Source organism: Phoenix dactylifera, chromosome 8 (genome assembly GCF_051530095.1).
Source record: "Phoenix dactylifera cultivar Ajwa chromosome 8, Ajwa_hap1_PhDact_Kaust_v1.1, whole genome shotgun sequence".
NCBI classification, from domain to species: Eukaryota; Viridiplantae; Streptophyta; class Magnoliopsida; order Arecales; family Arecaceae; genus Phoenix; species Phoenix dactylifera.
This window is the reverse complement of record NC_143197.1, coordinates 9,098,635-9,124,986: the sequence shown is the minus strand read 5'-3', so window position 1 is coordinate 9,124,986 and position 26,352 is coordinate 9,098,635. Positions and strand designations below refer to the sequence as shown.

Sequence of the window (26,352 nt, the reverse complement as noted above, 5' to 3'; positions counted from 1 at the left end):
CAATCCAAGATAGCCTTGATTCAATGGTGAAAATTATAAGACCCTTTTATTTAAAAAAAAAGAAGAAATTGTAAGACCCTTCTCCAAGCTATTTTCTTGACAATTTTTATTATTTTTAGGAAAACAAGAAAAACAAAAAAATTAAAATATACTTTATCAAATACTCGAAGAACCATCATCCATATTTTCAGTAAATAACCTCGTCCAATTGGAGGAGCGAACTTTCCCCTCCTTTAGTTTCCTCAATAGAGTGCGGAAAGCATGGAGGAGACCTTCAATTCTCCTAAACTATCATAATTTTGCTGCCTTTTCAGCAGATATTTTCATTAACAGATTAATGCCACTCCCAACCACCACTCTAAATCATAGCTAATTCGTCATGTAAGCTGACTCCAATTCCCGGATTTGGTCTAATCCCAAATCCGCTACAAACTTCTAGATGGTACAAACTCTATCCATCTATCAAACATATGCCTCCTCTCCATTGGACAAAACAAATAAATATATGTTGGGACACTCCACAACTTCCCCCACAAATCGAATAAACAAATATGTTACTTGCCAAACCTGGCCCATCTTTTACGGTTCTTCAAATTCTAAAGACACTACCGCGCATTAAGCCTTACTACCCCAACTAAAAATAAAGATCATTCCCTTTGACAATCCTTTCCAAATATCCAGCCTGCCAAACATTTGAAATTTCCCCCACGACTTGCTTCCTGGTTCATCGCTATCCCAAGAGCAGTAGAGCACAGCCCCCGGTCCTTTGCCCATCACCCACTTGTTAATAAATCTAGTGCCAGCTTTGTATTCCCTGTCGTTGCTCCAACGTTTCCACAAGCGTCTTCCTTCCACGCGCTTTGGATCTCTCAAGTCACCCATCTTGACCCTAACTTGCATTAGAAAACATAAAATAAAAAAATGATAGAAGGACAATGGAACCTCTCTCAAAGCCTCTTCATCTATATATATATATGTATAAGATCCCCTGACCCTTACCACCCTCATTCCAAACAAAAGTCTTTAACCTCCAATCCATCTAAGGTCATGAATTCCAACACCATTGCTCTTCTTCTCCTGTTCTCCTCCTCCTTCTTCTTCTTCTTCACTCCCTCCCTCGCCGACACCCCACCATTGGCCCCCGTCACCCCGACAACCGCATGCAACTCCACACCTGACCCGAACTTCTGCAAGTCGGTCCTCCCGCCGCGAGGCGTCCAAAACCTCTACACTTATGGCCGCTTCTCCCTCGCCAAATCGCTCTTGAATGCCCAGAAGTATTTAAATTTGATCAACCGCTATCTCGCTCGCCCCTCCACCCTCTCCCGGACCGCCATCCGAGCACTGGAAGACTGCCAACTTTTATCTCAGCTCAACATCGACTTCTTGACCTCCGCCGGTGTTACATTGAACTCCACTAATAACCTGCTCGACCCTCAGGCTGACAAGCTTCAAACTTTCCTCTCAGCCCTCCTCACTAACCAGCAGACCTGCCTCGATGGCATCCAGGCCACCGCCTCGGCATGGTCCGTCAAAAATGGCCTCACCGTTCCCCTCTCCAATGGAACCAAGCTCTACGGTGTCTCGTTAGCTCTCTTCACCAAGGCTTGGGTCCCAAAAAACAAGAAGACCAAGTTCCACCATGCCTTCGTCCCTTCAAGAGTCCCGAATTCCCGGCTCCTCCGAGGGAGGAGCTTATTGTTCCATGAAGTCGAGATCGGCCGGGACGGGAGCTTACCGTTGAAAATGTCGAACCCCAGCCGAGAGCTCTTTGAGGGCAGGACCGGCCGGAGGCTTCTCCAGGCGACGGACGCCGTCTTGGTTAATGACATTGTGGTGGTAAGCCAGGATGGGAGTGGGAACTTTACCACCATTGGTGACGCCGTGGATTCGACTCCTGATAACTTGGATGGAAGCAGCGGTTACTACCTGATATACGTGGATGCTGGAGTCTATGAAGAGTACGTGGTGATTTCGAAGAAGAAGAAGTATTTGATGATGATCGGAGATGGGATTAACCAGACGGTGGTCACCGGCAACCATAGCGTTGTTGATGGGTGGACGACCTTCAACTCGGCAACCTTAGGTAAGTTTGTTCTTACTATAATGGTCACCGGAAGTCCAAACTTTCGACAGTGAATTTTTGGCTTTAGCTCTTGGTTTTCGGTGATTTTTGAAGTCTTTTCGCTCTTAACATTGACTCCAAACTAGGCGTTATTCTTGATCAACAACTAGGTGTCAAACAACGTGGCAGTGAGACATCATCTTAATCTAGTACTGTTAGAGGTCCGATTCTCTTGAGGTTTAGATTTTTGCCACTATATTATCCATCTCGAAAAGGACGGCCCTCATTTATCTCAAAAATATGTTCTAATATTTTTTAGCGCAATACACACACGTTGTGGATGAGATAAAAAGCTGTATGCCTCCAAGATGGATGCTATGGTAGCTGTCCATGATGGTATAAAATTCTAAAGCTCAGAAATCCACCATAAAAGATCCCATTCAAGTACTTTGATTTCTCTAAACAAAACCATGTAACATATAACTCGATTGTTGTGCATCTTACCTCGATATGACTAAAATTACTATCTTCTACCTTAACCATGCATGATCGCTAAAACCAATTAAGGTCGCTTGCTTGACCTATAAATCGACCACGTGTGACATACGTCCACCTCGCAACTTCACGTGCCATGTGTTTAAGGGCAAAAAGCGTAGGAAGTGGAAAGTTAGCAACTCAGCACTTTGACTAGTTTAACGTAGGAAATGTTCTCCACAGTTACTTCAGCACTAATCACAAGTCAAAACACTCCAAAGACTAAGCCAATAATCATTTCTCGAATGAAAATAATTAATAAATTTCACACTAGGATCAATCTGACAGATCATGTTTTTTTTTAAAAAAAAGAGTTTTTAATCCTTTTACCTTAATCTTGGCGTCCCCACTTGGGATACGAAACCTGATCTATTTGATTAATTTATGTGGGCTGCAGCTGTTGTTGGACAAGCATTTGTGGCCATAAACATGACCTTCCAAAACACGGCCGGTGCCATCAAACACCAAGCAGTCGCCGTCCGGAACGGCGCCGATCTCTCCACCTTCTACAGCTGCAGCTTTGAAGGCTACCAAGACACCCTTTACACTCATTCCATGAGGCAATTCTACAGAGAATGTGACATCTATGGCACAGTAGACTACATATTTGGCAACGCAGCTGTTGTGTTCCAGAACTGCAACATATATTCTAGGCTGCCCATGCAAGGCCAGAGCAACACCATCACAGCCCAAGGCCGGACCGACCCGAACCAGAACACCGGGACTACCATCCAGGACTGCAACATTCGTGCAGCAGCTGACCTTGCCGCCGATAGCGGGTCGACGATCACATACCTTGGTAGGCCATGGAAGAATTACTCAAGGACGGTGATCATGGAGTCATTCATGGATAGCTCAATTGACCCCCGGGGTTGGATGCCATGGGATGGAGACTTTGCACTGAGCACTCTGTACTACGCGGAGTTCAACAATACTGGCCCTGGCTCGGACACCAGCAATCGTGTTACATGGCCGGGACTTCATGTGATCAATAGCACCGATGCAAGCAATTTCACGGTGAGCAACTTTATTCTGGGGGATAACTGGTTGCCTCAGACTGGAGTGCCATATTCCAGTGGATTGCTTTGAAGATTCATAATATTTCAATGTCAGCTGGAGTTCAAAGTTCTCATCAGCAATAAGTTGTATCAATACCCCAGGCATGACTAAGTATGGATCGATTTCATCCATTCATTTGTATCGTGCCAGTTGAATATATATATATATATATTAAATTTGAAGTTCAAATGGTGGTTTTCTTCTTTATATTATTGTACAACCTGATGTCAACTCAAAATCTCACCAAAAAAAAGGCTAGCTGGAAGATATTTGATGCCGAACCAAATTTAAAATGGGAGCAGAAGAAGAGGGGAAGAGAAGGAGGAAGAAGAAGAGAAGAAGGAGAAGGGAGGAGAAGAGAAGAAGAGGAAAACGTGGGGAAAGAAATCTTTAATTCTTCATTTAAAACCCTAATCAACATAAGAGTTCCCTTTAAATAGGGCCCCATAAGAACAATTAAAATAAACCCCTTACATAAAATAATTCCCCACAAATAAGCCCTAAAATGCAAATAAGCCCAGAATAAACCACAAATAAATCCCTAAACACAAATAAACCCAGAAATAACAATAAGCAAATATGCAAATAAAATGGGGACCTAGCTGATGTCCCCATCAACTCCTCCCGGGTGAGAAAAACTCGACCCTGTCGAGTGTAAATCGGGTCGGCTGTCGTACTGCTCCAGAAGATCCGGGTCAAGGCGCTGCAACTCAGCTCGCGAAATCCACGACACATCTGATTCGGGTCGACCTTTCCACCGAACAAGGTAACGTTGGTAGCTTCCTCTCCTGGTAGATATAACCTACTCATCTAATATATGTTCTATGTGTTCTCTGCGTGCATGAAACTGTGGAGGTGGAGGCTCACTAGCAGGTGCTAGAGCAGGGTGATCAACAACAGTGGATGTATCAACAAAAGGGTCAGAAGGAATGAATGTCGATTTCTTGTATGGGACTAAATCTTCAATATTAAATGTCGCACTAATCCCATAGTCTTCAGGAAGATCTACAACATACGCATTCGAACTGATTTTCTTTAGGACTTTGAACAGTCCCGCACTACGAGATTGCAACTTTTTGAACGTCCCCGAAGGAAGTCGTTCAGGTCTAATTCTTACCATGACTGAATCACCTACATTTAATTCTTTATAACGTCGGTGCAAATCAGCAAAGGATTTATATTTTAAGTTATTAGAGTGAATAAGTTTGCTAATCTCCTGATGCAATGAATGCAGGTGTGAAGCAAATGATTGTGCAGACTCAGAGACTCTATGTTGATGAGACATGGGAATCAAGTCTATGGGTTGCCTAGGTTTATAGCCATTCACTACTTCAAAAGGACTCATGCCTATGGTCCTATTGACCGAACTATTATATGCAAACTCGGCAGTTGGTAACACGAGATCCCAAGTCCTAGTATGCTCACCTACCAGACATCTGAGAAGACTCCCTAGACTTCGGTTGACAACTTCGGTCTGGCCATCAGTTTGGGGATGATAGGCAGAGAAAAATTTTAATTTGGTACCCATCATGTGCCAAAGAGTTTTCCAAAAATAGCTCATAAATTTAACATCCCTATCGGACACAATAGATTTAGGAAGACCATGGAGTCTAACGACTTCGTCAAAATAGAGTTTCGCAATCCTAGAAGCATCAGAAGTCTTAGAACATGGGAGAAAATGAGCCATTTTAGAGAATCAGTCCACTACTACAAAAATGGAATCGTGTTTGGTCGAGGTACGTGGAAGCCCTAACACAAAATCCATGCTAACATCTTGCCACGGGCAATCAGGAACAGGTAGTGGGGTGTAAAGCCCAGTGTTCTGTTTACGTTGTTTGGCAAATTGACATGTGCGGCACTGAGCGACGATCTTGGCCACGTCTCTCTTGAGACTCGGCCAGAAGAAACGTCTTTCCACCATCTCAATGGTTTTGTCTCTCCCGAAATGCCCAGACAGTCCTCCGGCGTGTACTTCCCATACTAGAAAATCTCTCAAAGAAGTTCGAGGAATACACAAATGGTCGGTGCGAAAGAGATAATCATCGTGTAAAAAGAAATCATCGTGCTCTCTCTCTACTCCATCTCGTAAGGTCAGGTATACATTACTAAAATCGGGACAGGTGGTATATTGTTCCCTGATCCTTTCAAAACCAATTACTTCAATGCTCATCATGGATAGGAGAAAGATCCGTCGACTGAGCGCATCAGCAGCTTTATTCTCAACTCCAGCTTTATGTTTCAGCACAAAAGTATAGGCTTGTAGAAACTCAATCCATCGGCCATGTCGAAGGTTTAATTTCTTTTGAGAATTGAGATACTTTAAAGCCTCATGGTCTGAATACAGGACAAATTCTTGCGGTAGCAAATAGTGTCGCCAATGTCGCAAAGTTTGCACTACCGCATAGAATTTCTTATCATAGGTGGAATAACGCAACCTGCCGTCACTTAACTTTTCGCTAAAGAACGCGACAGGGTGACCTTCTTGGCTTAACACACCACCTATGCCAACGCCAGAGGCATCACATGCGACCTCGAATACCTTAGTGAAATCAAGGAGGCGCAAGACAGGTGCTTCGGTCATCCTATGCTTAATATCTTTAAATGCTTGGGATGCCGACTTAGTCCAGATAAAGTCTCCTTTCTTCATGCAATCTGTGATGGGAGACATTATTGAACTAAAATTCCTAATGAAGCGACGATAGAAAGTAGCCAGACCATGAAAACTGCGTACTTCGGCTAAGGTCTTGGGCTCAGGCCAATCGACTATCGCGCTTACTTTTTCTGGATCAGTGGAGACACCCTTGGAAGATACTATGAATCCTAAGAAAGTGACGTGATCAGTCAGGAAGGCACACTTCTTAGGGTTTGCAAAGAAGCTTTCTTTCCGCAGGACTTCACAAACCTGCCTTAGGTGTGAGAGATGGAGCTCTTGAGTTTGACTATAAATGAGGATGTCATCAAAGTACACAACGACAAATTTGTTCAAGAAAGGTCGAAAGATCTGTGTCATCAAGAGCATTTGTTAATCCGAAAGGCATTACTAACCACTCGTAGAGTCCATCTTTGGTTTTGAATGCTGTTTTCCATTCATCCCCAGGACGAATCCGAATCTGGTGGTACCCACTCTTTAGGTCGATCTTGGAAAAAACTGTAGCACCAGACATATAGTCTAAAAGGTCGTCCAGCCTAGGGATGGGAAAACGATATTTAACCGTGATTTTATTGATAGCACGGCTATCGACGCACATCCTCCAAGTGCCATCTTTCTTGGGAGTGAGGAGTGCAGGTACAGCACAGGGACTCAAACTCTCACGAATATACCCTCGAGTGACGAGTTCGTCAACTTGGCGTTTCAGTTCAGTGTGCTCGTTTGGATTGAGTCTATGGTGGGGAAGATTTGGCAGTGACGCTCCAGGAATGAGATCAATTACGTGCTGGATATCGCGCATTGGAGGGAGTGCCTCTGGAAAATCAGTTGGGAAGACAGAGTGAAACTCCTCCAACAGAGGAACTACGGCGGCCGGATGTTCGACATTTGACTCCACATTAATAACTCTAGCCACAAGGGCGAACACAGGTGAATGGCTTTCGATATCTTTCATTACCTCTTTCGAAGTAATGATGTGAAGTGGCTCTTCTTTTTGTGGTGTAGCACCCTTCTTCTCAGGGCCGGACTCTCTAGGAGGCAATGAATTCAGTATAATTTTCCGACCCTGGAACATAAAACTACACGAATTTGACCGACCATGAAGTGTGACGTCCCTATCGTATAACCAAGGTCTTCCTAGAATGACTTGACCTACGTCCATCGGAAGACAGTCGCACCAAATCTCGTCTTTATAAGATAGGAATTGAATCGGGACAAGGCATCTTTCTGAAACCGAAATGGACGTCTTATCTACCCAGGCTACTTTATATGGATTAGGATGAGGGGTAGATTTCAGGCCAAGGCGAGAAACAACTCCAGACGCAATGGCATTGATACAACTCTCGCTATCAAATAAGATTTTGCATGTTTTACCATTGATCTTAATAAGTGTATAAAATAGGGAGGTTCTTCGCCAGTCTTGTTCGGTCTTTGTTTGGGCTAGTGTGCACCTAACCACATGGAGCCTATGGTTTTGGTCATTCCTATCAGTGGGCTCATTTTGGTATTCAGTCTGAACAAATTCTAACCCGGTCTTTTCGTCTCCAAAGTCATCTACAAAATCCTCGATGTTTGGTTCATAGACTTCTTCGACACATTCAGTATCCTGGGTTCCTGCTTCCAGTTCAGTCATTAAATAGGTCTTGGCATTACATTAGGACGCAATATGGCCAAACTTTTGGCACCTGAAGCACTGGGTTTGGTTTCTTAAGGGCGGGTTGGACCCTAATATGCCTTTTCCTTTATCAGTTGATGTACTTTGAGCAGGCACCGGGAACGTCCTAGTCGGTGTTTGGCTAGAACCGAGCTGGGAAGGATGGTTGGAGAGTGGTCTGGGTTGTGGGAGATGGCTTTGATTAGGTCGGGCTCCTGGGGGTAAGAACCGAGAGTCGGTACGTCTCACCACAGGGACTCGTAAAAAACTATCCACGTCTTGAGCCAATTGGTATGCCTGGCCAAGGGTAGTAATCTCTCGGAGGATCAATTCTTTCTGGATCTCCTCACGGAGTCCTGCTCGAAATCTAGAAAGAGTAACAGTCTCCTCTTCGATTACACCACACCTCATGTGAAACTCCTCAAATTGTGCAATGTAATCGGCAACAGTTGAAGTTCCTTGAGTTAGTTTCTGCCACCTATCCATAAGGCGTTGTCGGTAAGAGAATGGCAGATACTTCTCATTCAGTTTTTCTTTCATATCCTCCCAAGTGGTGATGCGTGGAAGCCTCTGGGTCTCACGCCGATGTTCAACGTTATGCCAGTACCAGTGAGCTTGCCCAATAAGCTTCATTTTGGCAAACCGTACTTTTCTATCTTCAGTCATATCGTACCACTCAAAATAATTATCCATGGCTGCTCTCCAATCAAGGTACACGCTCGGCTCTAATTGACCAGCAAATGTGGGGGCTTCTACTCGCACGGTACGAAGTAGTCGCTCGTCAAGATCGCGCTGGTGATCAAGATGATGTTGGTTCCTAGGGGGATGGGGAAAAGCTGCAGGCGGTGTGGTCAAACCAAACTCGGGATAAGCTGCGATTGGGGATGATGGTTCCGGAGTCCTAGTGTGTTGTACTAGAGCACGGATCTCACGTTTGAATTCGTCGTGATCAGCTCGTATTGCAGCTATTTGTTCCAGAATATCTTGTATAACTCTGGGGTCCATGGTGGATAAAGAGGTCTGAGAGTCAGTGAGGAGGTACTCTCTACCACTACGGGTGGGCATACAGGAACTACTCTAGTTGGTGATATGATATGCAATACTATTAATGAACCCTAATTGTCCAAATGTAATGCAGGACAATCTACTGATGCAACCAACTAATGCAACCTATTATGAATTCGGAAATCAGCAACTTTTCACAAAAATAACTTAAAATTAAATGTTACTAATTTGTACTTTGGTTATTTCAGAATTAAAGTAGAAAATTAGTCACTATAAGAAGTTAGGTTGCAAACACGTTTTACAGTCATTCAAAGTCTGAAAGTAATCTGATCTATGGATGTTGATGATGTCCTGACACTAAGGTGTGCTAATTTAATATTTAGATTTAATTGGTAGGTAGAACGGGTGTGGTGGAAAATGTTCTAGGTTTTGCAGTTTGACAAGAAAATAAGTTTCAAAATAGGATTGTCATGCAAGAGAACTAGAACATAATTAGATAAACAAGCCCAAAAGGAGGAAAAACCTGATACCTGTGGCGGATACAGTCAATCAGAATCATGTACTCGTGGGCTGGGGCGACGGTCGGGGCGCGGTGAGTCGGCTCGTCGGATGGCATGAATCTGGTCGAGTTACAGCAACTGGGGACCTGCTGAACCTGTCAACTTTGGGTATACTGTATGGTGTGGCTAGCGGGCCTGTAAATGAGGGAGGCTTGTGAGTTGACCCTTGAATCAGTGGCGGGCCCTGCAGTCAGTTGGGCCGCAGGTGCAACAGTGGATCGGGCGCAGGAATGGGGCGCGGTTCAGAGAGAGGGGCGCGATGGAGCTCGAGTGAAGGAGGAAACTGGGAAAGGTGGAGGTGGTGGTCTGGTGCAGCGGCAAGCGGAGGTGGGCGTAGCGGCGGGGCAGTCGGACCGTGAGAAGGAGAGGACGGCGGAAGGAGGGCGGCGGGCGGCCTGTGGAGTCGGCCGGTGGTGAGGAAAATGGGGGCGGAAGGAGGCCGTCGGCGTCAGCTCGGGCCCCGGCGGAATGGTGGCGTCGGCTCGGGCCCCGGCGGGATGGTGGTGTCGGCTCGGGCACCGGCGGCTCGGGTGGTGGACGACGGAGGAGAAGAGGATGGAACGGATCTCGGCGGCGGCAGAAGGCGGCACGGGCGGAGGCGGCGAAGGCGGAGCGACTCGGACGGCACGGACACAGGGGCGGCGCGGCTCGGTTGACGGAGGAGAAGGCGTCGGCGGCAGAGACGGCACGGCAGGGGCGGTGGCAGTGGCGTCGGCGGCGGAAACCCTAGGGTTTCCGTTCGAAAGAAACAGAGGTTAGTTTTTTTTTTTTTTTTTTTTGGGAACACGTGCAGGTCACGTGATCCTACCCTTTTTTTTTTTTTTTTGAACCTTAACGGGTTCGGGTTATCGGTTTCGGATTTCGAATGAAACCCGCTCCGATAACTGTAAAGATGGGCACGTGCAGATCACGTGATTTTTTTTTTTTTTTTTTTTTTGGAGACCCGGGTTACCGGGTTGGGGTAACGGGTTTAGAACTGACCCGTTACCGTAACTCTTTCTTCAACCTCCCGATCGATTCGGGAAGGCGTTCCGGCCGCTTCGGCGGTGGTTGCGGAGCGGCCGAACGGAACGGCGACGGAGACTGCCGCCGTGGTTCCGTTGTCGGCGGCGACAGGCGGCGGCTGGTCGTGGTGGCGGCCGGGACTCCCTTGTGCGCGGTGGTCGGCGGGTGCGTCGACAGTGCCGAGAGACAAGGTGGCAAATAGATCGGCGACGCTCTTCCTCTTTCCGGCAGCGGGAGTCACACACGGTCCTTCGACACGCTCCGGTGTCCGTGGTCGACGTACGGCGTAATACTCGTGCGGCCACAGAAATCCAGGGATCCGGCGACGATCGGCCATACACCGGCTGCCGGTGGTTGCAGGTGGTGGGGCAACGGCGACGACCGAGGGATCAAGTCAGATGTATGCGAGGGAGAATCCGGCGCAGGGACTGTGGCTCTTTCTTCTCTTTCGGCTGCAGAACCCCTTTTTTTTTTTTTCTGGTGAGATCTGAGAGGGAGAACTCGCACACACGGAAGCAGGGCACGGGAGTTCTGCTTTGAAAGAAGAAAGGATCAGAACCTTCCTCGTTTGTCAGGAAGTCTGACAGGGCAAGATGTTCTGTTGCTCCAATAAACGGATCGGGCTTTGGCAACAGGGGCAAAACCAGCCTTGCTCTGATACCAAGTTGATGCCGAACCAAATTTAAAATGGGAGCAGAAGAAGAGGGGAAGAGAAGGAGGAAGAAGAAGAGAAGAAGGAGAAGGGAGGAGAAGAGAAGAAGAGGAAAACGTGGGGAAAGAAATCTTTAATTCTTCATTTAAAACCCTAATCAACATAAGAGTTCCCTTTAAATAGGGCCCCATAAGAACAATTAAAATAAACCCCTTACATAAAATAATTCCCCACAAATAAGCCCTAAAATGCAAATAAGCCCAGAATAAACCACAAATAAATTCCTAAACACAAATAAACCCAGAAATAACAATAAGCAAATATGCAAATAAAATGGGGACCTAGCTGATGTCCCCATCAATATTATTTGGGTTCCTTGATTTTGTATAAGTACTCAAGATCTAGTCAGCAAATAATTGATATGAGACTAAATACATACCTGCACAGGTCCTCATAGTTATCCTCATCTTTCCTTGTAAGGCCGATCTGGAGTGGCCTGTTAAATTAATGGATATCTAGAGATAGGGATGATACGATAGGAGGGTTACTTCTTGGTTGGAACAGTGCTATATTTGAAATGTTGAGGAGAGAAATCCGAAGGTTCTCCTTTGCTGTATTATGGAAGGACAAAATACTTAACGAGCCTTGGTGCTTCACTGTTGTGTATGGGCCTACTAACTATGATCTCAAGCAAATCAGAGTTACTTTCAAGGGACCTTGGATTATTGGCGGTGATTTCAGTGCCACTTATAAGGTACATGTAAGGAATGGGAATCCTCGGGCTCTCAACCAAAGCTTTTATCTCCTTCATTAGAGCTGGTCGACTCATTCATCTCCCCCTCAAAGGGAGGAATTCATGGGGAGCAATCGAAGACCTGAACAGATCATGGCTAAATTGGACAAAATTTTAATTTCTATTGAACGGGATGATCTATGCCAGCAGATCATGCTCCTATCTGACTCTCTCTTTCCAATCATCATCGCTCCAAAGGTATCTTCAGATTCGACAGAAGTTGGTTGTGTCAAAAGAGCATTCAAGATGTGGTTGTTAGAGCATGGACATCCATTGATGAATTGAGGGATGCAGCCATCAACCTTGTTTTAAAACTTAGGGCGATTGGAACTGCATTAAAATCATGGGCATCAAAAGTTAAAGCCTCAACAAGGATCAATAAATTAATAATGCCTTCTTAAACAGATATAGGAACTGGATTACAAAGAAGAAGAGCAAAATCTTTCATCCACTGAGAGAGGATTCAGAGAGTAGAAGAAATATATTGGAAGCAGAGAGCTAAAATCAGATGGTTGGCAGAAAAGTAATAGCAACACCGCTTTCTTCCATAAGATTGCATCCCATCACAAAAAGGTTAATTGGATTACTACAGTTGTTTGGTATAGAACTAAAGTCTCTAACTCCCAAGGTATCAAAAAGATGTTCTCTGACTTCTTCAAAGGATTTTTTGATAAACCACCGGATTCACCTGTTGAGCTTGGTTGGGTCAGTCTCTACTCCTCACTTTAGCCGGATCTGAGTAGCCTTACAACCCCTTTTACCTTGGAGGAAATTAAAGAAGCCGTATTTAGTTTCAAAGGCCCCGACCCACACATTAATTGGGCTCACCGGCCCATCTTGAGCTGGGCTTATATGGCCCGCATGTGAACGAGGAAGAGGACTCCTAACCAGAGTCCATCTCGTTCGCCGATTCCATCTAATGGTCCTCCCTTCTAAACCTTCAATTTCAACTATAAAACAGACCCCTAAGTTCCTCTCAAGCAATCCACCTTGAGGATCCTTGAATATGGCCATAAAAATTCAAATTTTCCATTAGGATTTCTCAAATGTTTCACCATCGATCCGGCCGTTAGAGCTCTCAGAGGCAAAAAATGGTTATCGGGCTTCCTCTTTCCCTTTTTCCCATATTTGGGCCACCATCTCCACCTTGAATCTGAATGGCGAGTCATCGAATTGATGGTAAACAAGGCCTTTCCTGTTTCACGTTGTTTTGTTTTGATTTTGCCGGCCGCCGCCAGGTGTGGCACGCCGCCAGCACCACCATGAGTCGCCAGCCACTAAGAGGCATAGCCCACTAGCAACCGCTGCCGCCCGAGGTAGTTTCCTCCATTTTGGGAAGAAGAGAGAGAGAGAGACTCACGGTTCTCTTTTTTCTTTTCTCTCCCCCTCTCTAGCTTATCTTTCCTCTTGTTCTTTCTCTTGCTTCTTTCTTCCTCTTTTCTCTCTCTATCTTAGTGTTCTCCCTCTAGTTAATTCAGAGAATTTTTAGGTGGAAGGGAGTTAGTGGATAGTCTAAGTTATTACGTAATCGTGGACCCTTTAGTAGACGAGTAGACGATTTTAGGTTGTCGATTATCTTGGATAATTTGTATTGTTAATTTGGTTTTGTATAAAAAATATCTTTTAGGCAAGAGGATGTTAAGCAGAGTTCTGCGCATTTCGGTTCGTAGATCGCAGTATGGATATGTGACTAGTTTATTTAGGTTGTCGGGATAAAGGTAAGAATCCGTGTATACCTACCTATATATTTATAGATATTTTGTACACACACACACACACACATATATATATATATATATGATATACTAATGATCAAGATAAATAAGATGCAAAAATTCTTCTATGATGGTTTCTATATTAAATTATGTTTTGATCTTGCGTGTTTGTGATTAATAATATAATGGATGCATATATGAGTATAGCTTATATTTGCACAATTAGACGAAAGAATGTAGTGCTTTGAACTAACCATGTTATATAGATTGCTCTGTTACGGATGAAAAACGTGACACTTATTGATTGTCCCGTCGTAGGCTAAAAATGTGACATCTATCGATTGTCTCGTCACAGGCAGAAAACATGATTGTGGTTAATTTAAATCTGAAAATAAAAAAAATATTATATGGATGTAAACTTGATTGAATGAATAAAAATTTTGGACTGATCTCATTATCATTGATTGCCTCATCACCGACTGAAAATGTGGCACTATTGATTATCCTGTTATGGGTAAAAAAATATGACATCTTGATTGCCTCGTCGGGGGCGGAAAATGAGATCGAAATTTAGCCTAAAGTCGAAAAGATAATTGATTTTGGATTCGAATCAGGTTAAAAAGGAATGGAATGAAAAATTGCTTGAAAATACTATTGAAAATCTATAAAATATTGTATTAATGTCACTCTTGAGTGGTTGAATTTCTATTAATATTTGATGTTCATATGTATTCTATTTATTTGAGCATTGCTGATAGTCGATTGCGATTTCATAATGTATGTAATGATTTTTTGCTATTTTCAAACTTATATTATTGGGTTGGTGTAGAAATATGGGGATTTTTACTAGGCTGTAAAGCTCACACCACCTCTTTTCTTTTTTCTTTTAGAGTCACAGGATGCTTGGTACTTGGCTGTGGTTGGGATCATGTGTGAAAGGATGAATAGATAGGCCATCATTGATACCGATCGGATATTTATATTTTGTAATTATACATATTTTGTTATTATTATGAATTGAGATCATTATCATTCAATGATATTGAGGTTGTAATAAATTGTCATGCCTTACATATTCTATTGGGCATCTCTTTAGAGAGTGTGTGCCGTATCATGCGGCCGATATGAGTGTTAAGTTCGGGGCATGACAAAAGTGCAGGGCTAGATGGGTTCTCAATGTATTTTTTCCAGCATTTTTGGGATGTAGTTAGTCATGATATCTTTCTTATTTCTTAACACCTCTTTGATTCCTACATTAATCTTGAGTGGATCAACAATGTCAATCTAGCTTTAGTTCCAAAGAAGGATGCAGCTAGAGTCCCCTTTGATTATCACCTTATTAGTTTGATCCATAGCTGTATTAAGATCTTTTCTGAAGTGTTGGCGGCTCGGCTTCAACCTTTCATAAAGGATTTGATAGAGCCGTCCCAAACTGCTTTCATCAAAGGTAGATCCATACTTGATAATATCCTGAGTGCAAATAAAATCTTGTTCTATCCTAGAAAATTTAAAGACAGTGCCATTGTGTACACATTAGATTTTTCCAAGACCTTTGACAGAGTGGTGCATAGTTATTTGATGAAGGTTCTCTCCAATAGGGATTTCCTTCCAAAATGGATAGCTTGGATGGATAACATTCTCCAATCTTGTGACAGCAGCGAACATCAATGGTGAGCTGGGTAATTGGATCCTCTGAAGGCATGGTCTAAGGCAAGGAGACCCTCCTTCACTCTTTCTCATTAATCTTGCAGTTGATCCTTTATGTAGAATGTTTGAAAGAGCTGTACGTGCAAAGACCTTTAAAGGCCTAAAAGTAACCATGGTTTGGTGGTGAGAAAGATTATTTGGCGGTACTGAAGATTATCTTTTATTGTTTTGAATTGATTTCTAGCCTTCTTATCAATTATAAGAAGAGTTCCATTTCTCCTAGCGGTGGTGGCTCTTTTGATGACGAAACTTGTGCAAAATGGCTTGATTGCTTTTCTGCCCCGACTCCATCTCACTACTTGGGTCTACCTTTTGGAAGAGGTAAACCCTCTAAATCAGATTGGTTCACCTCACCACAGAAGATGAAAGCAAGATTAGCCATTTGGAAAAGTAAATTACATTCCTTCGGAGGGAGACTCACATTGGTGAATGCTGTGCTTTCAGCCCTTCCAGTTTATTACATATCCATTTTCAAGTTGCCTAAGTGGGTAATTAAAGGATCAGACAGGCACAAAAGATCAATTTTGTGGTTTGATTCAGAAGCCAGTAGACCATCATGCAAGGTCAATCGGGATTCGGTGTGTCTTCAAAAAGAAGGGGGTCTTGAGGCGTAGAATCTCGAATGCTTCAACCTCACTCTTTTAGCCAAGTGGGGGTCGAGGTACCTCTCCAAGGAGCCAGGCCTGTGGAGGGAGCTATTGCAATCTACTCATCATAAGAAAACCAAGCTCTTTAGAAATTAGAAACCAAGCCGCAGATATACTCGTTTATGGCGCGATGTTATTGGGATGATAATTAGATTTGTGAAACCCTCTTCTGGCATGATAATTAGATTTGTGAGGTCCCACTAAAAGTTATGTTTCCTTTGATGTTTACCTGTGCAGGAAAGAATGGTAAGGTGGCTGATTTTTACAATTCAAGAACAAGGTCTTGGACACTAAGGTTGCCGCACTTCCCTTTTAACTCAGATTCAGATGGAGTATAAACACGTTAGCTCCCTTCTTTCCATTGTTAGCCTGAATCAAAACCATGATCAGCTACTTTGGACTTGGAACAGTCGAGGCACAGATAACACTATGAGTATTTAATTCCACATCAACTATACATCAGCTACATCTTAAATATTTATATAAAATAAAATAATAATAATAATAATAAAACCTCTAAGCAATTTTTTTTTAAGATGTGATCGTTGCTTGCTAATGATGATGAGACACCACACCAGTCATGCGACCCGTCGGGTGATATTTTTAGAACTGTTAAAATATTTTTGAAACGGAGATCGTCTCATCCTAGCCGGACCGAGAAGTAGCTACCATGACGGGTAAAGGCCAAAATTTCCTTTCGCTTTTTTATTCTTGCTGTAGATATAGATATAGATCCGAAGCGTATCTAAATATTCCAGAAACAACTAGATCCAGATGGTCCTTCGTGCAGCGCCACGCCATCATGCTCAAGCGTTCTAGCCAGTGCTAGAACCCACACGTGTCCCTTCATGTGCTCTCTAGAGTGTTCTAGGCTGAAACCCCCTTCTTATGCCTTGTGCTCATCTCCTTCTTACTGTGAAATATCTCCCTCCTCTATCGATGCCCAGCTTTGAGCACACCATCTGGCTGTCGGAAGTCAAAAGCAGCAACGAGAAAAAATGCAGTCGATAGCAGTGATTCGAGCCCTCCGCCTCCTCCCCGCCACGCGCACGTGCCTCCTCCCCCTCGCACGTGCCTCGACCGCAACCGCCGGACCCGCCGACACCGCCGTCCACTCGCAAGACCCCCAGGAAGACGACGTGGAAGAGGCGGCGAAGGCCGCCGCCGCCGCCGCCGAAGAGAAACAACGACGAGAACGACAGCCAGACATCGAAGCCCCACCAACCACCGACAACATCCCGCCCTTCGCTCCCTCCCCAAAGCTCGAGAGCCACGAGGTGGGCCGACCCGGTGACCCCTCCTTCCAGCAAAAGCGCCGGTGGTCCCACGCGGCGGCGCCGGGCCGCGCCCTTCTCGAGGACGCCACCTGCGTCGGGGCCGACGGCAGCCCGCTCGCCGGCAGAGGCGACAGCGTCGGCAGTTTTGGAGCTCAACTCAAGGAGGAGGAAGAGGAGGAGTACGCGGCGTATTACAAGGGGCACAAGCCGTCGCCGCTCTCGGAGATCGAGTTCATGGACACGAGGAAGCCGATAAACCAGGCGTGGGACGGCGGGGCGAGGGACGACGTGGGGGGCGGCGAGGGGGGCAGGGGATTAATGGTGAAGGACACGGTGGACGCGGCGCTGCAAAGAGCGGAGAAGATGTTCCAGGCGGCCAGGGAGAGGGGAGATCCCGACTCGCCGCAGTCCCGAGCTCTCGCGAGGATGCTTCGCGAGAGAGCGCGCCGGGGTTTAGAAATCCTTCCTTGATGGTTTTGTGTTTTTGGTTTGGCATGGTAGATTCTTGTAACTATGAAACAAAGATGGGTTGGTTGTAAACATGTCCCATCTTGCTCAAGGACTTGGACTTGGATTGTCTTATAAGTGAATTATCTGAATCTGATCGTTGGGCTAAAATTATGTGGAAATCATAAAGGGTTTGATCAGGTTATGTTTTATTTCGGCTAAGCAGTGAAGAAAATGATAGGAATTTGGGGAAGGCAGAGAAGATGTTTATGGTTGATGGTTCTTTTGCTAATAAGGTTTCACAAGTTAGTAATGTTTTTTGAGTGAATATTATGTCATGCTCTTGCACAAAATTGCGATTGCAGCTGTGGTTGTTTCTCGAGTATGAGAGATCTTAGCAGGTCATCGAATAACTCCATTCCTACTCCATCAAGAGGGAAGAAAAAACAAGCTAGAGAAGTTGTCGTTGAGACACACAACCCTTTCCTACTTCTTCATTCGGTTCTCCGCTAATTGCTCCTGGATCGGGGTAAAGCTTGTGGGCTTTCCTTTTCCGAAAAAGTAGCGGCTTTAGAGAAAGAGAAGGCAGCTACCTTGGAAGGGACAGATGGTGGTTTGTGAGGATGAAGTTGAAATCAGCTTGAAGTCTCATAGTGCTTGAACCCTATTGCGACATTAACGGCTATATGATCATCGTTTCTTAGAATGTAAGAGGTTCTAGTGAGACTTCAAAGAGAATGGCAAGTAGAAATGTTATTATCTCCTCCAAGAAACAACGATCGCTTGCCCTTCCGCTTCTTATCTAACATTCATTGAGGGATCAAAAATTTCTAGCTGGGTTCACCTTCATGCAATTGGATCATCTTTTTTGATGGAAAATGGAGGAAGCGAATTGCTTTCCCCATGCATGTATTGTGAGAAGAATTTAGAGGTCACAAGAACATACAGTTTACCAGAGCCCGATAGTTGCTCTGTTAACAGAAGGGTAGAAATCGGTCTCTGTAATCAGCAGGTAGAACAACATAAAAAACAATAAAATTCAGAGGGCACAAGGACCGATATCAGTGGAATTCCGGTGGCTGTCCGGCAACAGAGGTCGGAGAAGATTGTGATTGGCCCGGGGGCTCTCATTTGCTTTTCCGTGACTGATAGATAGTCCTCCAATGAATGAATGTTCGCAAAGCCTTGCGAAGAACCGAATTAATGGAAGAATTCCTGTGGAGAAATATGCGGGAATTTCTCATCAACCAGATGTGCCAGCTAATCGCTGTAGATAACTGATCCCATCCACTTCTAAAGGTTTTTCTGATTCTCATCCGTCTCCAAGAGGTCCATTGGTCTCTAACATCTTGAGCTGAGGTTTCACTATAAACGATAGACTTCTTGCAAATGAGCATTTGATTAGAAGATGTCATATAGTTTCAGAGTTAGCCCCATAATGCACACGGAGATGTTCTTGCCTAGCCTTTTTTTTTTTTTTGTAGCCAAAACTTCCCCCGTATGTGATATATTTTTCATTGCCAACTTTCTCATGCAGTGCCGCTTTCCAAATTGCTTTATAGAATGGCCAGAGGACTCCACATTGATTGATGGACTTGTAGGAGGATCTGATGGTGAAGTTGGCATTATCAATGAGCTTCCATCTCCGAGTATCAACAAGCCGGTAGAAGGGCCTCATGCTGCTCGGACTCCGATCTCGATAAAGGATCATAAAATTTTATAGATCATATTTGTCACGCCCTCGATCCGAGATCGCGAGTCGGGAGTCGTGGCAACCGCCGCACACTTATAGGGAGCTCTCTCCATGAGCGTGCAAGACATCTCAACCTGATATAATCAATATGCAGCGAAATAATTTAAACTAATAATAGGCAATCTTTATTTCATCAACTAACTCAACTTACAATGTCTCATAATTCGATCAAAGTAAAATTCATTGTATCATATTTGGATTAGGGCACAAGTGATTCAACAAAATCGGAGCAATTCAAACCTTACAGTATTTAGCAGGGCCAGGAGCTGACACGTTGCCCAACGACCTTAGATTAGAATTCTTCATCCGGGTCAATTCAAAATCATTATGAAGAATTCCTACTATATCCAACTACCCTAGAGAGAGAGTAGAGAGAGAAAGATGGAGACGAGAGAGAATCTCAGTTCGGTTTCAATTAGGGGTTCTAGATTTGGTTGCCAATAGCACAAGTCAACCTCGATCAATCAACGTATCAGATCATTAATTAAGAGAGAGAAAGCAAGAGAGAGGAAGAGAGAGAAAGTAATTATAAGCAGATAGAATAGTAAATTATATATGCATGGAAAGTTACATAATTGGCTCTAATTGTAAGCTGGTGCAAGGAAACCAATATAAAAATTTGCAGAGAGAATAATATTTTATCCCACAATGTAAACAATAAGCCAACTGATAACCTATTAGCTAGTTCCATAAACTCTTTACCATTGCAGGGCTAACTAGGGCGCTTTGTACAGCGAGTGGTTTTACACTCTCGGTGGCACACCTCCAACTTTCCTACCACTGAAGTCTCTGCAGGGAGTGCTTTTATTTAGTTTATTTTTGCACCAAGACAATTTCACCTAAGTTTTACATCTAAGCACTTAGGCCCTGTTTGGGGGAGCTTTTGGAGGGCCAGAAAGCACTTTCTGGCCCTCCAAAAGTACTTTTAGATGAAAAACTGTGTTTGGTAAATTTTTCAAAAAGCTGTTTCAGCTTTTGCGGGAAGCTGAAAACAGCTTTTGAAAGGAAGCTCCAATTTGGAGCTTTTGGGAGGAAGCTGTTTCAGCTTTTTCGGAAAGCTATATTTTTGACAAAAATGCCCATATTAAAATAACATAATTACATAGTTTATCCCTGTATAAACCTAAAAATCTGCTAGAGCCAAGAACCCAAGCCGTCAGACTCCCTTCCGTAAGAAAAGGTATTTTTCTTTTCAATTTTTGTATGCATCTCTTGAACCACATTTTAGAAGAAAAAATTTTTAATCCTTTTCCATACCTTCCAAAATCAATCTATTGTTTTTTTTTATTATCAACCTCGCGGCCCACGCTGAGGTCCTCCTCGAGCGTGGACCATGAAGAAGAGCCCCTGGACCGCGGAAAATTATTTTATGGAAAATTATGGAAAATTATTATGAAAAATTATTTTATACTAATAATTATAATATTTTATACCTTTATTTTTGTATTATACTATAAATATAATATCATATTATATTATATCATAATACATTAATATGTTATGTTAAATAATTTAATATTATGTTATATTATGGAAAATTAATTTATACTAATAATTATAATATTTTATACCTTTATTTTTGTATTATACTATAAATATAATATCATATTATATTATATCATAATACATTAATATGTTATGTTAAATAATTTAATATTATGTTATATTATGAAAAATTAATTTATACTAATAATTATAATATTTTATATCTTTATTATTGTATTATACTATAAATATTGTATTATATTACATTACATTATAATACATTAATATGTTATTTTAAATAATTTAATATTATGGTATATTATGGAAAATTATTTTATAATATTAATTATAATATTTTATACCTTTATTTTTGTATTAAACTATGAATATAATATCATATTATATTATATCATAATACATTAATATGTTATGTTAAATAATTTAATATTATGTTATATTATGAAAAATTAATTTATACTAATAATTATAATATTTTATACCTTTATTATTGTATTATACTATAAATATTGTATTATATTACATTACATTATAATACATTAATATGTTATTTTAAATAATTTAATATTATGTTATATTATGGAAAATTAATTTATAATATTAATTATAATATTTTATACCTTTATTATTGTATTATACTATAAATATTGTATTATATTACATTACATTATAATACATTAATATGTTATTTTAAATAATTTAATATTATGTTATATTATGAGAAATTAATTTATACTAATAATTATAATATTTTATACTTTTATTATTGTATTATATTATAAATATAATATATATTACATTATATCATAATACATTAATATGTTATGTTAAATAATTTAATATTATGTTATATTACCAAATATTAATTTACTCTAATAATTATATTACTATTATGCTATATTAACATAATATTATTTTATATTACAATAATATTATACTATATCGTATATTTATGTATTAATTTATGTTATGTTTTATTATGTCGTGTTGTATAATACTATGCAATGTCTTTTATGGTAATTTTGTCATATAAAAGTATTTTCTCAGTTTGTTTACCAAACACAAAACAAAGTACCACAGCACTTTACGAATGTAGTTACCAAACAGCAAACAGCTTTTTATAACAGCTCTACTTCAGACAGCTCTACTTCCAACAGCTCTACTGCCAACAGCTCCCCCAAACAAGGCCTTAGTCCTGGCCAATCCGCAGCCAATAGACCACGCAACTCAATTCATGTCAGTTTATTGTTAATCAAAGCATGCGGTTTATTAATGGTTTGGGGTCTGAAACGGACTCCTTGGAACCAACCCTCATCCCCTTTTTTTGCATGAAAAGGTGGGATGCTCTGCTCGTTTCTGAAGAAGTTCTCAGGGTCAACTTTGGCCTTCACAATAGCCAATCTCTTGAAATTATCCTTGAAGTATTTCCTACCCCAGACTTCAGCCGTTGCGTAGCTTGTGTTACCTTTCTCATTCCTGCCCAAGTCCAAATCCCTGTAGTTCAAATAGGCAGCCCTGGGATGCTTGGAAACATATGGAGTCATATGCCGGTGCAACCTACGAATCCAACCCAAGTTGTTCTCGGAGGCCCCACCATCATCCCACCACACAGCATAATGGATATTGTACAGTGTGCCCTCCCTATGAGGGTAAGGGATCTCTCTCTCTGATATCTCACCCATCCTCCCACCATGGGGAGTGAGGACCATGGTACTATTCTCCCTCTCCAAAAGCCTTTGGCAAATCCCTTCCCAACCGCTCAGTGGGATGGGTTCCTTCACATAGTCGGACTTGCCCTTATAGAATTCCTTTGGTTGTGATCTACTGTGCAACAAAGCCTCCATGGTATCTCCACTGAGGTAGAAGCTGGCGAAGTATATGACGGACTCAATCCAGCTCATCTCTCTGCAGTCCTCTCTCTTCAGTCCCAGCTCCGGAAAACTATCTCCCATGTATTGGAGTAGCTCACCGCACTTCCCAAGGAACAAGGATAAGAACACAGCTGCCTTCTCTTTCCCTACCCAATCCAATGGCCTTATGTCAATTTTGAGGTATAAGTCCTCGGGGAGCTTGTGCGCAATGTACTGCCATTTGTTAATAAGCTCTACTGCAGCACCCTGCTCCAAGTTCTTGCAGATGGTGAATACTGTGACTCTCTGTGGAACTGGGACCAACCTGATCTTCCATGAAACGATCACCCCAAAGCTTGCTCCTCCACCTCCTCTTATGGCCCAAAAGAGATCCTCACCCATGGACTCCCGGTCTAATAGTCTTCCATCTGCATCGACTAGCTTGGCATCAAGGATATTATCAGCAGAGAGCCCATATTTCCTCAGAAGGGTGCCGAAGCCACCTCCACTGAAGTGTCCACCAACGCCGACCGAGGGGCAGAGGCCAGCAGGGAACGCATGGGTGCTGCTCTTCTTGGCAATCCAGTAGTAGAGCTCGCCGAGAGTGGCACCAGCCTGGACCCAAGCCACATTGTCTTGCACGTCGACGCTCACCGATCGGAGGTTTGCGAGGTCGACCAGAACGAAAGGCTCCTCGTCGTCTTCGGACCGAAAGGATAGACCTTCGTAGTCGTGCCCCCCGCTCTGGGTTCTGATCGATAGGCGGTGGCTCCTGCAGCAGATGACTGATGCCTGGATGTGGGATTCATTCGTGGGAACGACGATGAAGCGTGGCTTTGAGCTCGAAGGCGATGCGAAGCGGAGGTTTTTAATGGAGGATTCCAGAAGAGAGGAGTAGAGAGCAGGGGCGGCCCAATACATCCGGGGGCTAAGACGAATTCAGTAAATGGGCCTCTTTTTTTTTAAATAATAATTTTTTTAATAAATATAAAATAGTTAAAAAAATATCATAGAAATAGATTGTATTAGGGGAAAAAATGGACCACCCCACAAATACAATTAAAGCACTCAAATCCGACAGCGAGCCGAGCTCATGCAAGCCGAGCTCAGAAGACCGAGCCGAGCTCATGCAAGCCGAGCTCATGCAGGCCGAGCCGAGCTTAGAAGACCGACCCGAGCTCAGGTCAAGCCGAGCTCATGCAGGCCAAGCCGAGCTCATGCAGGCCGAGCCGAGCTCAGAAAATCGAGCCGAGCTCAGAAGATCGAGCTCATGCAAGCCGAGCCAAGCTCAGAAGACCGAGCCGAGCTCATGCAGGCCGAGCCGAGCTCAGAAAATCGAGCCGAGCTCAGAAGATCGAGCTCATGCAAGCCGAGCCAAGCTTAGAAGACCGAGCCGAGCTCATGCGGGCCGAGCCGAGCTCATGCAAGCCGAGCTCAGAAGGCCGAGCTGAGCTCAGAAGACCGAGCCGAGCTCATGCAAGCCGAGCTCAGAAGACCGAGCTCATGCAAGCCGAGCCGAGCTCAGAAGACCGAGCCGAGCTCATGCAAGCCAAGCTCAGAAGGCCGAGTTAGAAGGTTGCCGAGCACAGAATGCCGAGCACAAAAGGCCGAGCTGACCTCAGAAGGCCGACCTTGTCGTCCATATGCTGCGGCCATGCCCTGCAGCAGCCTCACCGCACCATGCTTTACTTGCTGGCCGCGCCACGACATATCAACAAGGGACCATACCCTGCTACGACTGTCAACACCTCACCATTCCCAAGAATGTACTGCACTACGCGCCACAAGCAAGCTCTGGCTACGTGCCATCTCCTCCCATGATGGGAACGGGCCATCCACGGCAACTCATTACTTCACACGCCCACGTCCAATCGTGACGGTAATCCATTAATTCGCCCAGTCACATCACAGGTAACCCTGCCACTCCCTCTATAAAAAGGAAAACTCCTTCCTCTCAAGGGAGGTTTTAGGACTTCTAAATACAGTCCATCTCCTTCTCCAAAATTAAGCCCCCCTCTGACTTAAGCATCGGAGGGCCGGCGCCGGAAACCCCGGCCATTGGCTTGTTGCAGGGCTCCCGAAGGATGCCGCTCGCCGACGGACCGTCACCTGCCATTCCAGCATCGAAGCTCTTCCTTCTCAGCCGACGGTCGCCCCCGGGTCCAATTTCCAGGAACAGATTGCTGTCAAGTATACTATTTCAACAAAGATGCAGACAAAAAGTCTCTTCAGTTTAATATAATTCTTGAATAAAAATATTAAAAAATATATATATAAAAAAGGCCCATGAAACTGCTCTTGGCAATACTGTTTACCATGTAAAGCAAGAGCATCCCATGGCGCTTCACGGTCAAAGAATTTGTCTAGAAAGGGACCTCTCTCTAAGAGAAAGTAGGGTCATTATGGAAAATTCACTCCATCTTATTAATAAAAGTCCCATCCCACCATCTCCCCTTCAAGTGAGTACCCAAGCAGCCACTGCAACATCACGGCACGGCAGCCATTCAACCCCCCCTCCCTCCTCCTCTTTCTCTACCCTCCTTTTCTTTGCTAAAGACCATCTCCCCCTTCAAGGGAGCACCGAAGCTGCAACTGCAACATCACGGCACAGCAGCCATTCAACCCCCTCCCTCCTTTTCTCTCTCTACCACCCAAGAGGGGAGAAGAAACCGAGAGGAGAAAATTAAAAGAATCTCTACCCTCCAAGAAGTCCATCTCCAATCCCCCTATCTTTCTTCCTGATGGCCCAGCTGGATCAGGAGTAATGACTTGTGAGGGAAGGAAAACCAAGACCAAAACCAAAAAAGAGAAGGGATGAAAGATAAGAGTGGCTTCAGGCGTGTATCAAGCCAACCAAATCCTTCCTCTCTCTCTCTCTCTCTCTCTCTCCCCACCCAAAACAAAACTATTGTCCCCAACTTCCCCAATTGCCCCTCTGCAGGCCAGGAAACCCTCCACCTCCCTTCCAAGGCTTCCATCAAGGGGGAAGACTCGTAGCCAGCTTCTGCTCCCGGAGGCCTTCCATTGGCCCGAGGCCTTAGTCGGTCGCCTAGAGCTCGGGCCGGCCCTGATAGAGACTAGAGCTCGGGTCGCCTAGAGCTCAGGTCTCTAATAGTCTTAGACTACCTTCACCTCCGCTCAGGGCCGGCCCGAGCTCTAGGCGACCGAGGCGGTCGCCTAAGGCCTCGGGCCAATGGAAGGCCTCCGGGAGCAGAAGCTGGCTACGAGTCTTCCCCCTTGATGGAAGCCTTGGAAGGGAGGTGGAGGGTTTCCTGGCCTGCAGAGGGGCAATTGGGGAAGTTGGGGACAATAGTTTTGTTTTGGGTGGGGAGAGAGAGAGAGAGAGAGAGAGAGAGAGAGAGAGGAGGGATTTGGTTGGCCTGATACACGCCTGAAGCCACTCTTATCTTTCATCCCTTCTCTTTTTTGGTTTTGGTCTTGGTTTTCCTTCCCTCACAAGTCATTACTCCTGATCCAGC

General features: G+C 43.8%; 2 protein-coding genes and 1 pseudogene across 2 annotated transcripts; 2 read left to right on the top strand and 1 right to left on the bottom strand.

The window, feature by feature from the left end:
* The first annotated feature begins 983 nt into the window (after positions 1-983).
* LOC103711415 (pectinesterase-like) lies at positions 984-3,847 on the top strand. The gene is made up of 2 exons (XM_008797548.6): positions 984-2,086; positions 2,997-3,847. Exons 1-2 carry the CDS (start codon positions 1,048-1,050, stop codon positions 3,686-3,688), a joined length of 1,731 nt encoding a protein of 576 aa, XP_008795770.4. The 5' UTR covers positions 984-1,047; the 3' UTR covers positions 3,689-3,847.
* Positions 3,848-16,876: 13,029 nt separating this feature from the next.
* Positions 16,877-17,979, top strand: LOC103711414 (GATA transcription factor-like protein). Its single transcript, XM_008797547.6, has one exon. The coding sequence runs from the start codon at positions 17,042-17,044 to the stop codon at positions 17,789-17,791; it is 750 nt and encodes a 249-aa protein (XP_008795769.4). The 5' UTR covers positions 16,877-17,041; the 3' UTR covers positions 17,792-17,979.
* Positions 17,980-22,255: 4,276 nt separating this feature from the next.
* LOC103711452 (tetrahydroberberine oxidase pseudogene) lies at positions 22,256-23,794 on the bottom strand (annotated as a pseudogene).
* Positions 23,795-26,352: the final 2,558 nt, after the last annotated feature.

What these genes read in the sequence shown, in the direction of transcription:
- LOC103711415 (XM_008797548.6), top strand. Translation starts at nt 1,048, where the DNA reads ATGAATTCCAACACCATTGCTCTTCTTCTCCTGTTCTCCTCCTCCTTC. An exon ending in CTTCAACTCGGCAACCTTAG is followed by an intron (nt 2,087 to 2,996) that starts GTAAGTTTGTTC and finishes TGTGGGCTGCAG; the next exon opens with CTGTTGTTGGACAAGCATTT.
- LOC103711414 (XM_008797547.6), top strand. Translation starts at nt 17,042, where the DNA reads ATGCAGTCGATAGCAGTGATTCGAGCCCTCCGCCTCCTCCCCGCCACG.